This window comes from Haematobia irritans, chromosome 2 (assembly GCF_050003625.1).
Source record: "Haematobia irritans isolate KBUSLIRL chromosome 2, ASM5000362v1, whole genome shotgun sequence".
Taxonomy (NCBI): domain Eukaryota; kingdom Metazoa; phylum Arthropoda; class Insecta; order Diptera; family Muscidae; genus Haematobia; species Haematobia irritans.
Window position 1 is genome coordinate 202,444,337 of NC_134398.1, and position 15,169 is coordinate 202,459,505.

General features: G+C 30.8%; 1 protein-coding gene across 1 annotated transcript; it reads left to right on the forward strand.

Annotated features, from left to right (window-relative positions):
• Positions 1 to 1,407: 1,407 nt before the first annotated feature.
• Wdr81 (WD repeat domain 81) lies at positions 1,408 to 14,720 on the forward strand. The gene is made up of 5 exons (XM_075297183.1): positions 1,408 to 5,224; positions 7,899 to 8,935; positions 9,003 to 9,899; positions 12,494 to 13,086; positions 13,146 to 14,720. Exons 1-5 carry the CDS (start codon positions 1,720 to 1,722, stop codon positions 13,378 to 13,380), a joined length of 6,267 nt encoding a protein of 2,088 aa, XP_075153298.1. The 5' UTR covers positions 1,408 to 1,719; the 3' UTR covers positions 13,381 to 14,720.
• Positions 14,721 to 15,169: the final 449 nt, after the last annotated feature.

Sequence of the window (15,169 nt, forward strand, 5' to 3'; positions counted from 1 at the left end):
AAAATACGATTCTTTACATGTTTATTAATTTAAATAAAAATTTATAAATTATTCCAGGTATAACATTTATACGAATAATAACACTTTGAACATAATGCCTTAACAAATGAATTATGTTGATTTATAAGTTGCAATTCTGCTATATTTGGCCGATGTTCCAGCGTCTATCATTGTTTATTCTTGATGGTGGCAGCGTATCTGGAAAAATATCTCAAAAACTATCACGTTATTCCATTTGGAAAGTAACAAATTGTTCACCTATAAACCTTTCACAATTTTAAGCGAAAGAACTATGTTTTCAGCGCTTAATTTTCGTTTTTATTTAAACAAATAAAAAACTAGTTGCGCTCTTGTAACAACAGTGATGGCAAAATTATATTTAGTACTTTTTGATACGCTTCCCCCATCACAGTTGGCGATTGTTGTAGTGTCACTTACGAGTATGTGGTAGCGAAAAATCTTATTTTGCAAAATTTTATTTGTATAGAAAATTTTGTCAAAATTTTATTTCTGCAGAATATTTTGTAAAAATTTTATTTCTGAGAAAATTTTGTAAAAAAATCATTTCTATAAAAAATGTTCCAACAATTTTATTTCTATAGACAATTTTGTCAAAATATTATTACTAAAGAAAATGTCAAAATTTTATTTCTATAAAAAATTTGGTCGAAATTGTATTTCCATAGAAAAAATGTTTGAAAATGTTATTTCTATAGGAAATTGTCAAAAATCTATTTCTGTAGAAAACATTTTGAAATTTTTATTCTTATATAAATTTAAGAAAATTTAGTCAACAATTTTTTGCTATAGGAAATTTTGTCAAAATTTTATTTCTATAGGAAAAATTTTATTCTTGTAGAAAATTGTTTAAAAATTTTATTTTTATAGAAATTATAGACAATTTTGTCAACAATTTATTTCTATAGGAAATTTTGTCAAAATTTTATTTCTATAGGTAAAATTTTATTCTTATAGAAGATTTTGTCAAAAATTTATATCTATAGAAAATTTTGCCAAATTTTTATTTCTATAGAAAATTTTGCCAAATTTTTACTTCTATAGAAAATATTGTCAAAATTTTATTTACATAGATGATTTTGTCAAAATTTTATTTCTATAGAAAATTTTGACAAACTTTTATTTCTTTAGATTTTTTTATAAATAATGATATTCTATACTAATCGGAGGATGAGAAACAACACGTTAATAAATTAAAAGTCCACAAAACATTTAAAAATAACGTTTAAAAAAATGAACATACCCCCAATATTTTTTTGCGTAAATGGCATCCCTATTCCTTGTATATCTTTCGTAAACAATGGTATCGATAATGAAAATAACTATGTTATCGAGCAAACAGCTGTAAACAATGTTATCGATTTAATGAGAAAATTGCATCGACACAAACAGCTGTATAAAATAAAATTTGCGACAAAGACTTTTTGTTGCTTTCTATTAAAGTGGAATAAAAAATTCGGCCAATTTCAGGCAAATACAGAGAGAATTTCATCAAACTAATCCCACATACAAACATGCAATGGATATATGGCTGTGGGACATTTGGTAACATTTTCTAATTGCATACTACAGTCCGCCCCTAAAAATTTGAGGAAAATTTTCACTGGCCTAATTTTCTTATCAAATGATCCATAGCTAGAGGAGCATTTAACTTGTTACTGAAAAAGTGAGTGATTCACTTGTTTTCGAGTATAGTACAGTATGGAATCTGTTTGCTTGGAAATTGGTATAAATTGGCAGCATGTTGCAGATACCTCCCAATCTCCGCATCGGTATCAGATTATTTGTGCCAAACAATGGTTACAGACATTGGAAAAGAAAAGGAAAATAAACACATTTCCCATCTACCCGAATCTAGATAGGAGAGCTCACCCGGAGGGTGATTTGGATCATCCATGGTGTCGGGTATTGGTACAATTGTTTAAGAAGCAGCCGTATAGTAAAGTTTTTCCCCTAAAATGTCCTCTAGGAAGTGGCGTAGATGATGATTTCGGAACGAAAACTCCTTTGAGCTATTCACCAGCAGTATTTGAAGTAATGTGTGATAACTTTCGCAACCTTTGGTCTGAATTCTATAAAAAATGTCCTGGAGCCCATGTAAAGAGTGACAAAGATGGTGGAAAAGGGTGTAAACTGGGAGCAACTCCGTCTGTTAGTTTGTTACCCTATGATGCTGTCCTCAAAGAGTTAATCTATAGAGTATTCAAATGTCCCATTATCCATTGTAGCCTAGATCGTCTGAGGGAAGATTCGGCCGATATTAAATTTGAAGATTTCACACCAGAATGTCACTCCAATATTATGCCTGCATTGATTTGCATAGAAACTTCTCAATATTTGGCAGTATTCTTTTATCCTCCTGGCATCTCGACAACTCTCTACGATTGCATTACCTTCAGTCCTGCTATTTTGAGTAAGAATTACAATAAGCCCATGTTTATAGTCTATCAGCTGCTGCAGTTGTTCAAGACAATGCATGAACATGGACTGACTGTGGGAGAAATATGTCTACAAGACATTTTATTAAATGAAAACCTGTGGGCTCTAGTTATACCCCCGGTGGAATCAAATATTAGCGCTTACTTTTTGGAAGAAGTTATGACACACTCACCCAGCGAAGCCACAGGGCTTCAAGAACTTGATCTACCAATTGATGGTGGTGGCGGTGATACCATGGATATGTCTAACTTGAAATTGGATTTGAAATTCAGCTATGATCTCAAACAATTTACGCTGAGGGACTATTGTGACATGTGGTGTAATGGACAAATCAGTAACTACGATTATCTTACCATACTCAATAATGCGGCAGGACGCTCCCAAAGCAATCCATCTTATCACCATATCATGCCATGGGTTACGAATTTTCAGGCACGTAATGGTTCCATCTGGCGAGATTTAACCAAAAGCAAATATCGTTTGAATAAAGGTGATCTTCATCTGGATTTGATGTTTCAACATGCCACACAACAAGTGCACAAAGATCTAGAGGTCCATTGTCACCACAATTCCACACAACAGGTTCCCCACCATGTCTCTGACTTTCTATCGGAAATTACCTACTTCGTATATATGGCCCGCCGAACACCACAGCATATACTCCGGGAGCATGTACGGCCCATATGGGTGCCTGCAGAATATCCCGCCTCCATACAAAGATTGCAAGAATGGACTCCGGATGAGTGCATACCAGAATTCTATTCAGATCCCATGATTTTCAAATCAATTCACGAAGATTTACCCGATTTGGAACTTCCGACCTGGGCTTCTTGCCCAGAGGATTTTATTGCCAAACATCGAGAAGCTTTGGAAAGCCAATATGTTAGCGAAAGGCTTAATCATTGGATTGACTTGAATTTTGGTTACAAATTATCGGGTAAAGCGGCTATAAAAGCCAAAAATGTATGCTTGCCCATGGTTGACCAACATAAAAATTTATGTCAACGAGGCATAGTGCAGCTATTTACTCAACCTCATCCTAGCAAGAGAACAACATCTGCTTGGTTTTCAAAGCAAGCCCCCCGCATACAAAATCTACTTCCAAATGGACAACGAAAATTGGAAAAATCTTCAACATCATCGGCATCAAGCAAAGCCAAATTAACTCAATTGAGTAAAGAATCGAAAAAGCATAACAAAAGTTCGGAAAGTATCAATAAATCTACAGAATCTCTGGATACAGAAACGTTGGCCGCTCCTTCCAGTAGTTCCAGCAGCATTAGCAAAACATCTCCCCGCCTCAATTTAAAAGTATCCGGCCAAAGCGAAGAAAACACCTCGAGCTCAAGTTTTTATAAATCCACAAATTTTATAGAACTGCCAAAGGATTATAATCCAGTATCGCTATTGCTCTCATTGGAGGCTTCCCAACAATTCGTTAGCAAGACATTCCCCCTACAAAAACCTACTGAAAATGCCCCAGAGAAAATGTTGACAAGTGATTTGCTATTTGAAGATTATTCCGAAAATCATAGCTTCACCAATCATCTCTTCAACGAAGGTTCACCCACAGAGCATACGGCAGCATCGAAAGGGAAAAGCAAAAATGTACTTGCCACTTCCAAGCCTCAGGGGCAGAAGACTATACATCTTCACATGCATCATATGAAGAAAATAAAAGATCTCCAGACATTGGGATGTATAATAGTGGAACTATTTGCTATGCCCAGGCTAAGGCCCCTCATTGGTCATAATCTACAGCCAAAATTCGAGTTGCGTCTTAAAGCTTGTCAGACTATCAACCAGCTACACAAGCAGGATATACCAAAGTGTTTGAGATATGTTACAAACATTTTACTGAACCTAACCACTCAGGACGTAGTCACCGAAAAGGGTATGCCCTTACCCTCAGCGGCTCAGCTTTTGCAACCCATCTATCATAATTTGCTTATACCTTTTCCCTATAGTTTTTATCCCACCTATGCTCTGATTCGATCTCTATATTCCTTCGATTTTGCTTCCATTCTTCTGGAGCTCCACACACATTTTCAGTGCAATGGTTATGATTGTAACAAATACACCGACATCGATCGTCTGCGGGTTCAATATGAGCGAAAAATCGGTAAATGCAAGGTAATGGCTTGTTGTGCCCACATACGTCGACTTTTGGAGCCGGTGGGCTTTGAACAATTTCCCGCTATTGATATTCTACTACCTCACATTATTGATTTGCTAACCGATGAACATACATCCATACTTGCTGCTTGGAATTTATTCGATTCTGCTGCCCAATCCTTGGGTATTCAGAATACACAAAAATATCTTCTATTGCCAATTATGAAATTGTACGATGTGGAAAGTTTCGAGAGAGGTATGATTTCTGTACGAAATCGTTCTTCAGCTCCAGATTCCCTTTCAAATTCGTCCGCACATTTACGCTTCTCCACAAGCAGTTCTTTTAAATCACGCAAATCGGTTAAACTGTATCATCAAATATTCCTATTGCGTTTAATCGTGCGTTTCGGCCTGAAATGTTTCCTTCACAATTTCATTGCACCCCTAATTGAGGCAGTTGGTGGCTATAAGGAACCCGAAGATGGTAATGGTTTACATTATCACAGTTCCGTTATTGGCAGGAGGACCAGTCGAAATTTAAGTTTAGCCACAAATCCATCCTCTGTTGCGGTAAATGAAGATGATATGACTCTGATGTCACCGCAGAAGGCTGATGATATGGAAGATAACACACTCTCTGGTGAAATGGAAGGTAAGACGAAAACTATCATTTGTAATCACAATATATCTTTTAGATAGTATATTTGTATGTCCGAAAAAAGTAACAGAAATAGAAGCATATAGAAATTGATAGACACATCGTTCAATTCGTCGTAATTTTATTTTCATAGAGAGTTTCGTCCAAATTTGATTTTCATAAAAAAATTTCGTCAACATTTTTTCGTCGCAATTTTATTTTATAGCAAATCGTCGAAATCTTATTTTTATAGAAAATTTTGTCGACATTTTATTTTAGTTGAAAATTTCGTCGAAATTTTGTTTTATAAAAAATTTTGTCGAATTATTATTTTTATAGAAAATTTCATCTAAATTTTATTTTTATAGAAAATTTCGTCGCAATTTTATTTTTATAGAAAATCGTAGAAATCTTATTTTGTCGAAATCTTATTTTTATAGAAAATTATGTCTACATTTTATTTTCATAGAAAATTTTGTGGAAATTTTATTTTTATAAAAAATGTTGTCGAAATTTTTATAAAAAATGTTCGTAGAAATTTTATTTTTATAAAAAATTTCTTCGAAATTTTATTTTTATAGAAAATTTCGTCGAAATTTAATTTTTATGGAGTTTTTTTTTTCGAAAATTAATTTTCATAGAAAATTTCGTCGAAATTTCATTTTATTAAACATTTTTTCGTTTTTTAGTTCTATAGAAAATTTCGTCGTAATTTAATTTTTTTCATAATTTTTATAACAAAATATTTTTGATTTTCATCGAAAATTTCGGCGAAATTTGATTCTTGTACGAGTACACAATGTCGTCGAAATTTTATTTTCGTAGAAAAGTTCGTTCACATATGATTTTCGTAAAAAAATTATCCAAAGATTATATTCATGAAAAATTTCTATGTAATTTTTATTTTTATAGAAAATTTCATTAAAATTTAAATTTTGAATAACATTTTTCTACATTTTATTTTTATCGCAAATTTCGTCGAAATTTTGTTCTTATAGAAAATTTCGCAGAAATTTTATTTTTATAAAAAATTTTTGTAGAAAATTTCGTCGAAATTTTATTTTTATCGAAAATGTCATTATGGAAAATTTCGTCAAAATTTTATTTTATGGAAAATTTTTTCGGAAATTGATTTTCATGGAAAATTTCGTCGAAATTTGATTTTCATAGAAAAAATTTTGTTTTTTAGTTTTATAGAAAATTTCGTCGAAAATGTAGTCGTAATTTTATTTTCATAGAAAATATCGTCGAAATTTTATTTTCATATAAATTTTCGTCGAAACTTATTTTTATAGAAATTTTCGCCAAAATTTTATTTTTAAAGAAAATTTCATCGCAATTTTATTTTTATAGTACATTTCATTGAAATTCTATTTTAATAGAAAATATCGTCGAAATTTTATTTTTATAGACAATTTCGTCGAAATTTTATTTTTATGGACAATTTTATCGAAATTTTATTTGTATAGAAAATTTCATTGAAATTTATTTTTTATAGAAAATTTCATTGAAATTTTATATTGAAAAAAAATTTCATTGAAGTTTCATTTTCATAGAAATTCTATTTGTATAGAAAATTTCTTGAAATTTCATTTCATAGAAATTTTCGTCGACATCTGATTTTCGTATAAAATCTTGATAAAAGTTTATTTTTATTGAAAATTTCGTCGACATTTGGCTTTCATAGAAAATTTCGTGGAAATTTGAGTTTCATAGAAAATTTCGTCGAAATTTTATTTTTATAGAAAATGACATCGAAATTTTATTCTCTTACAAAATTTCGTCGAAATTTAAAGGTTCATAGATGTTTGTTGAAGTTTGAGTTTAATAGAAATTTTTGTCGAAATTTTATTTTCATAGAGAATTTAGTCCAAAATTTTATTTTCATAGAAAATTTTGTCGAAATTTTACATTCATAGTAAATTTTGTCGAAATTTTACATTCATAGAAAATTTCCTCGAAATTTTATTAGAATAAAAAATTTCGTTGAAATTTCATTTCATATAAATATTCGTCGAAATCTGATTTTCGTATAAAATCCCGGCGAAATTTTATTTTTATAGAAAATTTAGTCGACATTTGAGTTTCATAGAAAATTTAGTCGACATTTGAGTTTCATAGAAAATTTCGTCTAAATTTGAGTTTCATACACACAAAAAAATTTTTTTCTGATTCAATCACGAAATTAATTGATCCAATTAATGTTTAATTGAAATGTCTTCAATCACAGAAATGATAGTATCAATTAAAAAATTAATTGAAGGTCGATTAAAAAGTTAATTGATCCAATTAAAAAATTAATTGATACTATTATTTTTGTGATTGATTTTTGTTTCAATTAAAAAATTTGTTGAATCAATTGATTTTTTAATTGAATATTTTTTAAAACTCAATTAAAATTTTAATTGGAAAAATGTTCGTGAAATTTTTTTGTGTGTAGTTGTCGAAATTTGAATTTCATAGAAAATGTAATAAAAAATTTTGTCGTAATTTTATTTTCGTAAAAGAGTTTGTCAAAAGTTTAATTTCATGAACAATTTCGTTGAAATTTTATTTTTATAGAAAATTTTGTCGAAATTTTAATTTTATAGAAAAATTCGTCGAAATTTTATTTTTATAGAAAATTTTGTCAGAAGTTTTTATTCATAAAAATTTTTTAAATATTTTTTGTGATGCTGTTTTGCTTTAGTCTCCAATCTCAAACCGGAAATCGAAGACGTTTTCAGTTTCGACGATGACGCCAATTCCGATCGTATATCTACCTCTGATCACATATCTAACAAATCTCTTGATTCATTCGACATGAATCAGAGACCAACAACGGCCGAAGAGGCTAAAGAGGATGACGACCATCTGTTGGAGACGACACCTGAAAAGCTTGCAATTTCGGAAATTATTTATGGCTCGAAAATTTCCAATAACTCATTTGAGGAATGTGACAAAATATCACTCGGCAGTCAAAATACTAATGAATCGCCCATGCACAATAGCTCGAGTGGCCAATTAGGGCCAAGATCGCCCACCATAGCAATACCTGCGAGTGTGTTTCGTAGATCATATCAATTAAATACCATCGATTGTGATATTGGTTCGCGAAAAAGTGTAGACTCTTTTGAGATATTGCAGGCGGCGGAAGAAGAACAAAAACAATTGAGGGCAAGTGCAAATCAATCCAAAGAAAAAGATGATGTGGAGGTGGAAGAAGGTAGCACACAAGCTACAACACAAGAACCTTGTGATTCTTTGCAAGCATCTGTGATTTCTAAAATGTCCGAGGAGAAATCTCTACAAAATAATTGTATATCCGAAATGAGTTGTAAAAGTCTTATATGGCTATCACATCGATTGGGACCAATTTTGACATCACGTTTTATAGCCAAAAATCTTCTTAAAATGTTGACCCTGTGTTATGTGGGGCAGGAAAATCTTTTGCCGGAGACAGGAGTAGCTGAAGATTCCCAAACTCTAAATTATTTCACAGTATCAGATGCCAGAGTTGTGGGGGATCGTAGTGCAGCCCGGGTATTGGAGTGTCTAATGGCTATTGCTTCCTTGTATGGAGAACAAGTGATTTTATTGCAATACTTTCCGCATATTACTGAGCTGATAGCTTTGGGTGTAAAACGCATAACCAGCAGTTTGGAAGGAGCCATCATTTCTACACTGCAATTAGTGAAATATTTGATACCATGTCTAACAGATGCAACTATCATGGAACATTTGAAGGTATTCGAATAATTCAAGACAAGAATTTAATTTTTGATTTTGATTTTTTTTTCTCAATCTATTTCAGGATATACTTTTGGATTCTATTTTCTTGCCAGTTCTTCGATTCTTGGGCTCCGCTCAAGTTCTAATGCCTTGCGGTTATTTGGGTCGTTCAGTTTTAGCCCGAAAATTTTTGGATGCCCTCTATGTTCTCAGTGTTCGTTTAGGTCCTGAGATGTCTCGGGAATATCTATGCCTTTCTGTTTTACGACCATTCTTTTTAATATTCGACAAGGCATTTGGTGAAACCATCAATTTTGATGATGGAGACAATAGATCTGCAAAAATTTCACCACCTAATGTTGAAAGTCAAGATGACTCAAAACGTGAACTAGAAGAAATTGGAGATGTATTTAGTCCCGCCTTGGCCCATAGTGCCTATTTGGTATTTTTACGTTTTCTTGGTGAAAATATAATGAAGCAAACTCTCTTGAATTTGGAATTTGTTCTAACGTTATGTCATGAATTTGAACAACCTGACTATAAACCTTTTACTCCTCTATCGAGAAAATCTAGTGACGCTGTTGATTGTCCCACTCGATCCACTTTGGATCCCAATAATGCCGATGCTGGAGAGACGCAAGCGGCAAATAGTTTTGGTACTCAAGTTGTGGGCAATCGTATTGAGGTCATCAGTCCCACAACACAGACAACCCCCAAGATTATCTCCAAGGAGAAGTTACAACATGTTGATTCCATGGAAGTTTTGGATTTGGTCGCCTATAAATTTGAGCATTTATCCAAAACGCGATATCTCAAGGGTAATTGGTTGGCATATTGGAGTCATGAAATAACACGACCCGAAAAGGATACAATGTTGAGTTTGCAACAAATTAAACTACAATCTTTTGTGGGTCATACGAATTCTGTACGGGCAATTTTATCGTTGGACAATGAGAATAGCTTTGTTTCAGCTTCAAAGGTAAGTTATTGTAGACTGATACGAAAACACATTAGAGCACATTCACATTAGAGCTCGACCGAAGAATCGGCTTCAGCACTTTCGACCATTCGATACGAACACGAATATATCTATAAAATAATGTGTCCAAATTTTATATATATAAAAATTTTGTCAAATTTTTATTTCTATAGACAATTTTGTCAACATTTTATTTCTATAAAAGATTTTGTCAAAATTTTATTTCTATAGAAAAGGTTGTCAAAATTTTATTTCTATAGAAAATTTTTGTCAAAATTTTATTTATATAGAAAATGTTGTAAAAATTTTATTTCTATAGAAAATTTTGTCAAAATTTTATTTCTATAGAAAATTTTGTCAAAATTTTATTTCTATAGAAAATTTTGTCAAAATTTTATTTCTATAGAAAATTTTATCTATACACATTTTTGTCAAAATTTTACTTCTATACAAATTTTTGTCAAAATTTTATTTCTATAGAAAATGTTTGTCAAAATTTTATTTCTATAGAAAATTTTGTCAAAACTTTATTTCTATAGAATTTTTTTTTTAAAAATTTTATTTCTATACAATTTTTTTTTTCAAAATTTTATTTCTATAGAAAATGTTTGTCAAAATTTTATTTCTATAGAAAATGTTTGTCAAAATTTTATTTCTATAGAAAATGTTTGTCAAAATTTGATTTCTATAGAAAATTTTTGTCAAAATTTTATTTCTATAGAAAATTTTTGTCAAAATTTTATTTCTATAGAAAATTTTTGTCAAAATTTAATTTCTATGGAAAATTTTTGTCAAAATTTTATTTCTATAGAAATTTTTGTCAAAATTTTATTTATATAGAAAATTTTGTTAAAATTGTATTTCTATATAGAAATTTGTCCAAATTTTATGCAACCAAATCGATGATTTGACGGTGGCGATTGAAAAGAGATATGTTTGTACGAATTTATTTCGGCATAAGCCGGCTATCATGTCCCAGTAAAAACTAGGTAACCACATCTCATTACAATTGACATTACCAGGAGTAAAGCTGTCATTACACGTCGCATTACATTGCGGCGAGTTATAATGACTAACTTGTAATGACAAAAATAAATACTTCTCGGTAATTTTCGAATTGTTATTCTCAAATTTTTAGGCAGTTATAGTTAACGAATTAATAAAATAGAATAAATGATGGTACCATTAGGTATAATTATTCACATACTCGAGCACTTACATAAAAAATCAAAAAGAATATGTAATGTAACGGTAATTCTGAAAAATTTTTCGTTAAGAAATTTTTATCACAAATTTTTCATAATAATTGTGTTTAATGACATTATCATATTATGTTTTAAATAAATGCTGTTTTATACCTCATTCACATTACACTTCCAAAATGAGCTTAAACTAAATTTCAAATGCCATTTGCCTTATAAAAAAGAGACTTAAAATCCACTTTTAGTAGATTTCGAACCTTATGTGAATTGGCTATTGGATATATTATAACGTAATTCACGAATCCAACTCCCTTAAACAACCTACATTTATATCTATTTTAAGTGTGAAATTAATTTGCGTGTAATCTTATTTAGATTATTTATTAAATTTTTTGTTTATTTATACAATATTCGTTTCTATTCAAGTAGTTCTCCTATTACAGCATCACTCGCCATATTTTGATCCATTGTAATCGGCGATAGAAATCAATATTTTCGAGATTTGGTTGGCTGAGACAATAAGTGGCTATTTTGCAAACTTTGGTGTATCTACGAATAAGTCATTACATATTAGGTGATTATATGCTTTAAATGCATTACTTATTTTATGACCGAAAGTATGCCTGGGGAGAAGTACTTTCCTTCTAGGACATGCGTATGTAAATGTAATCCGAAGCGATGCCAATTAATAAGTGGTTATTAATTTTTAAATAGGCTTACCTACAAGATTGCCGGGTAATGAGAGTTTTTGCTGGGGTAAAACCTTTTTTCGGAAGGTTCAAGTGTGGTTCATTGTTGGGTTTAATGAAAATTTTAATGAAAATTTTGTCAAAATTTTATTTGTATAGAAAATTTTGTCAAAATTTTATTTCTATAAAAATTTTGTCAAAATTTTATTTCTATAGAAAATTTTGTAAAAATTTTATTTCTATAGAAAATTTTGTAAAAATTTTATTTCTATAGAAAATTTTGTCAAAATTTCATTTCTATAGAATTTTGTCAACATTTTATTTCTATAGAAAATTTTGTCAAAATTTTATTCCCATCGAAAATTTTGTCAACATTTTATTTCCATAGAAAATTTTGTCACAATTTTATTTCTATAGAAAATTTTGTCAACATTTTATTTTCATAGAAAATTTTGTCAAAATTTTATTTCCATAGAAAATTTTGCCAAAATTTGTCAAAATGTTATTGCTGTAGAAAATTTTGTCAAAATTGTATTGCTATAGAAAATTTTGTAAAAATTTTATTGTTATAAACAATTTTGTCAAAATTTTATTTCTATAGAAAATTTGGTCAGGAGAATAATTAATTCTCATTACAATCCCCATTACATTCATACTTTGTTTTTTATTAGATTTTTATAAATCCATTCTCTTTCTCTTCTAGGATAAGACGGTGAAACTGTGGTCGCTACGCAGTGAAGGTGATGGCTCAACAGCTAAATCATGCCAATTTACTTATACTGATCATCGAAAATCTATACATTCCCTAGCATTCCTGGAATCCTTACGTTTCGTAGTCTCCTGTGATTCGGGTGTACATATATGGGATCCTTTTATAGGACGACCTTTAGGTGTTCTCGATTCACCGAAGCATAATCCCATAACCGTTGTTAGAACTCTACCATCTCCGTCACCATTAGTTTTGGCTGGTACGGCAGAAGCCTCGGTGAAAATAATCGATGCCAGGTGTATGCAATATGTCAACGAATGGCGTGTTAGTACGAATACCCAAAATAATGCCACTGTAAGATGTTTGACCGTTGCACCATCTGGCAATTGGTTAGCTGTGGGCCTATCATCGGGTTACATAGTAATGTTGGATACACGTACGGGTATGGTATTGAATTCATGGCGTCGCATGGAATGTGATATTTTACAATTGGCTGCTCCAAATGATCAACAATTGATTAGTTCAGCATTGGATCATAGTTTAGCAGTATGGCATGCTCAAGATGGCAATTTACATTATCAGATGGCGTAAGTAGAGCTTGCGATAAAATTGTTTTGGTTTGAAAATTTCCAATTTCTCTTTTCAGACCCCCAGCTGAACCAGCCCACTTTTTACAAACAATTGGCTCAGAATTGGTTTATGCCACAACGGGTAATCGTATAGGCATATATTCGGATCTAAGCAGTTCACATGCCTCACATTCAGTGACGAAATTACGTTCAGAGACTTTTAAAGGTGTTTTGACTTCATTGGCGGTATTGCCTTTGAATCGTGCCTTTTTGGCAGGCAATGAAAGCGGTAATATATCTCTATTGTGTTAATAGGCACTTTTTCCCCAAAGGAATTGCTTTTTTTTTAATAAGAAATTGAAATGAGGGTAAAGGAAGAATTTTGCAATTTGTAGAAATTTGAAAAATGAAGAAAAACGATTCCTTGCATTTACAAACACAAAACCCCATTTTATAATAAAGAAAAGATCAAGTTTTTATTTTTTTATATTTTTGAAAAATAGTTATAGATCCACTATTCTATTGTTTTTAATTTTTATGTTCAATAGTAAACATTTCATCAATATAAACAGAAAAGACATTCATACACTCATAGCAAAGATTTCAATACCATTTGGTATTAGGAGTTTTAACAAAAATTCGATACAATTTGGTTCTTTCGAGAAAACTAAAGACAAAAAATTATAACGTGACAATGTCATATTCGTACTGTACAAAATTAATTGATCTAATCCATTCTAGGAAAAATAAGGAATTTTTTAAAATATTTGAGGTCCAACTTTTCGTTAGAATGCATTAAAAATCATAAAATTATTAATTTGGCAAAATATCACATCATTTTTTAATTCACGTCCGAAACACTGACTTCGGATCAAACTTTAAGGAGTGAAACAACTGTTGAACTGGTGGACATCCGTCCTATGACAAGCCGAGCGCCAATTTTGCACCACCTCCGGATCCAAAAAGAACATTTTCACTACTTTTTTGGGGACGCTTTTTCATTGCTGGGTAAATACATACATGATTTTTGTTTTGCTACAAAGGGGAAATAATTGAATAAATTAATTTTTTAATTAAAACTATTTTTAAATTCAATTAACCTTTTAATGCTCCAATTATTTGTCAGCTGCTAAAATATATTCAGGCATTTTTTTTAAATTTTTTAATTTATTTTAACATTCTTTGTTGTCTGAACCCTTTGACTATCGATATCCACTTATTCGAAAACGACACCAACCTCTATATCCCCATTTATTTCTCGATGTTACAAAATAGTATCCCACATTGGTGGGATACCATTACCAGATGGTATTGGTAACTTTTCTCTCTGTGTATAGAAGAATTACTTTACAAATGAAATAAACATTTTTTTACAACAAATGTATTAAATTATAATTTATATATTGTGAAGCAATACATAAAAAAACAAAATCTGATATTATTTTAAACCAAAAATTTTTTTGTTATTACTATCTAATCTCCGTAAACTAAAAATTTTACAAATTTATTCATTTAGAATATTTATAAATGGTATTTTTTGTGTTGGTTTTCTTAGTTGCTAAGATCCTATATGTAATATTTATATTGAAAATGTATGTGTGTGTAGTAATAAACTTATGATATTATAAAGCATAATAAAATATTATATATGATTTTTTAGTCTTTCATTGGGAATTGGAAGAGGAGACAACATAATATTGCCCTTGTCGAAAATGGTAATTGAATTAATATACTTGCAAATTAACAAGTATATACGGCCTTAAGTTCGGCCGGGACGAATCTTAAATACCCACCACCATGAATCAAATTAAAACTTTTGGGGTTACTTGAAATTACATAGAAATTTCGGGGGTTTTGATGACAGATAATCTCCCGAGCAGATCGGTTCAACTACTACGCTTCCCAAAGTTAAATAAAATAAAGTTTCTACATATAAAGACTTGAGATTTCTATTAAGCATTTTTATTTCGAGTTTCAGAGGAATCTTTAACTTGTCATCAAGAAGTCAAATCGGTAGATTGATCTATATGGGGGTTATACCAAAACATGGACCGATACATACCATATACGGCACACCTATTTGCGGAACCATAATACCTCT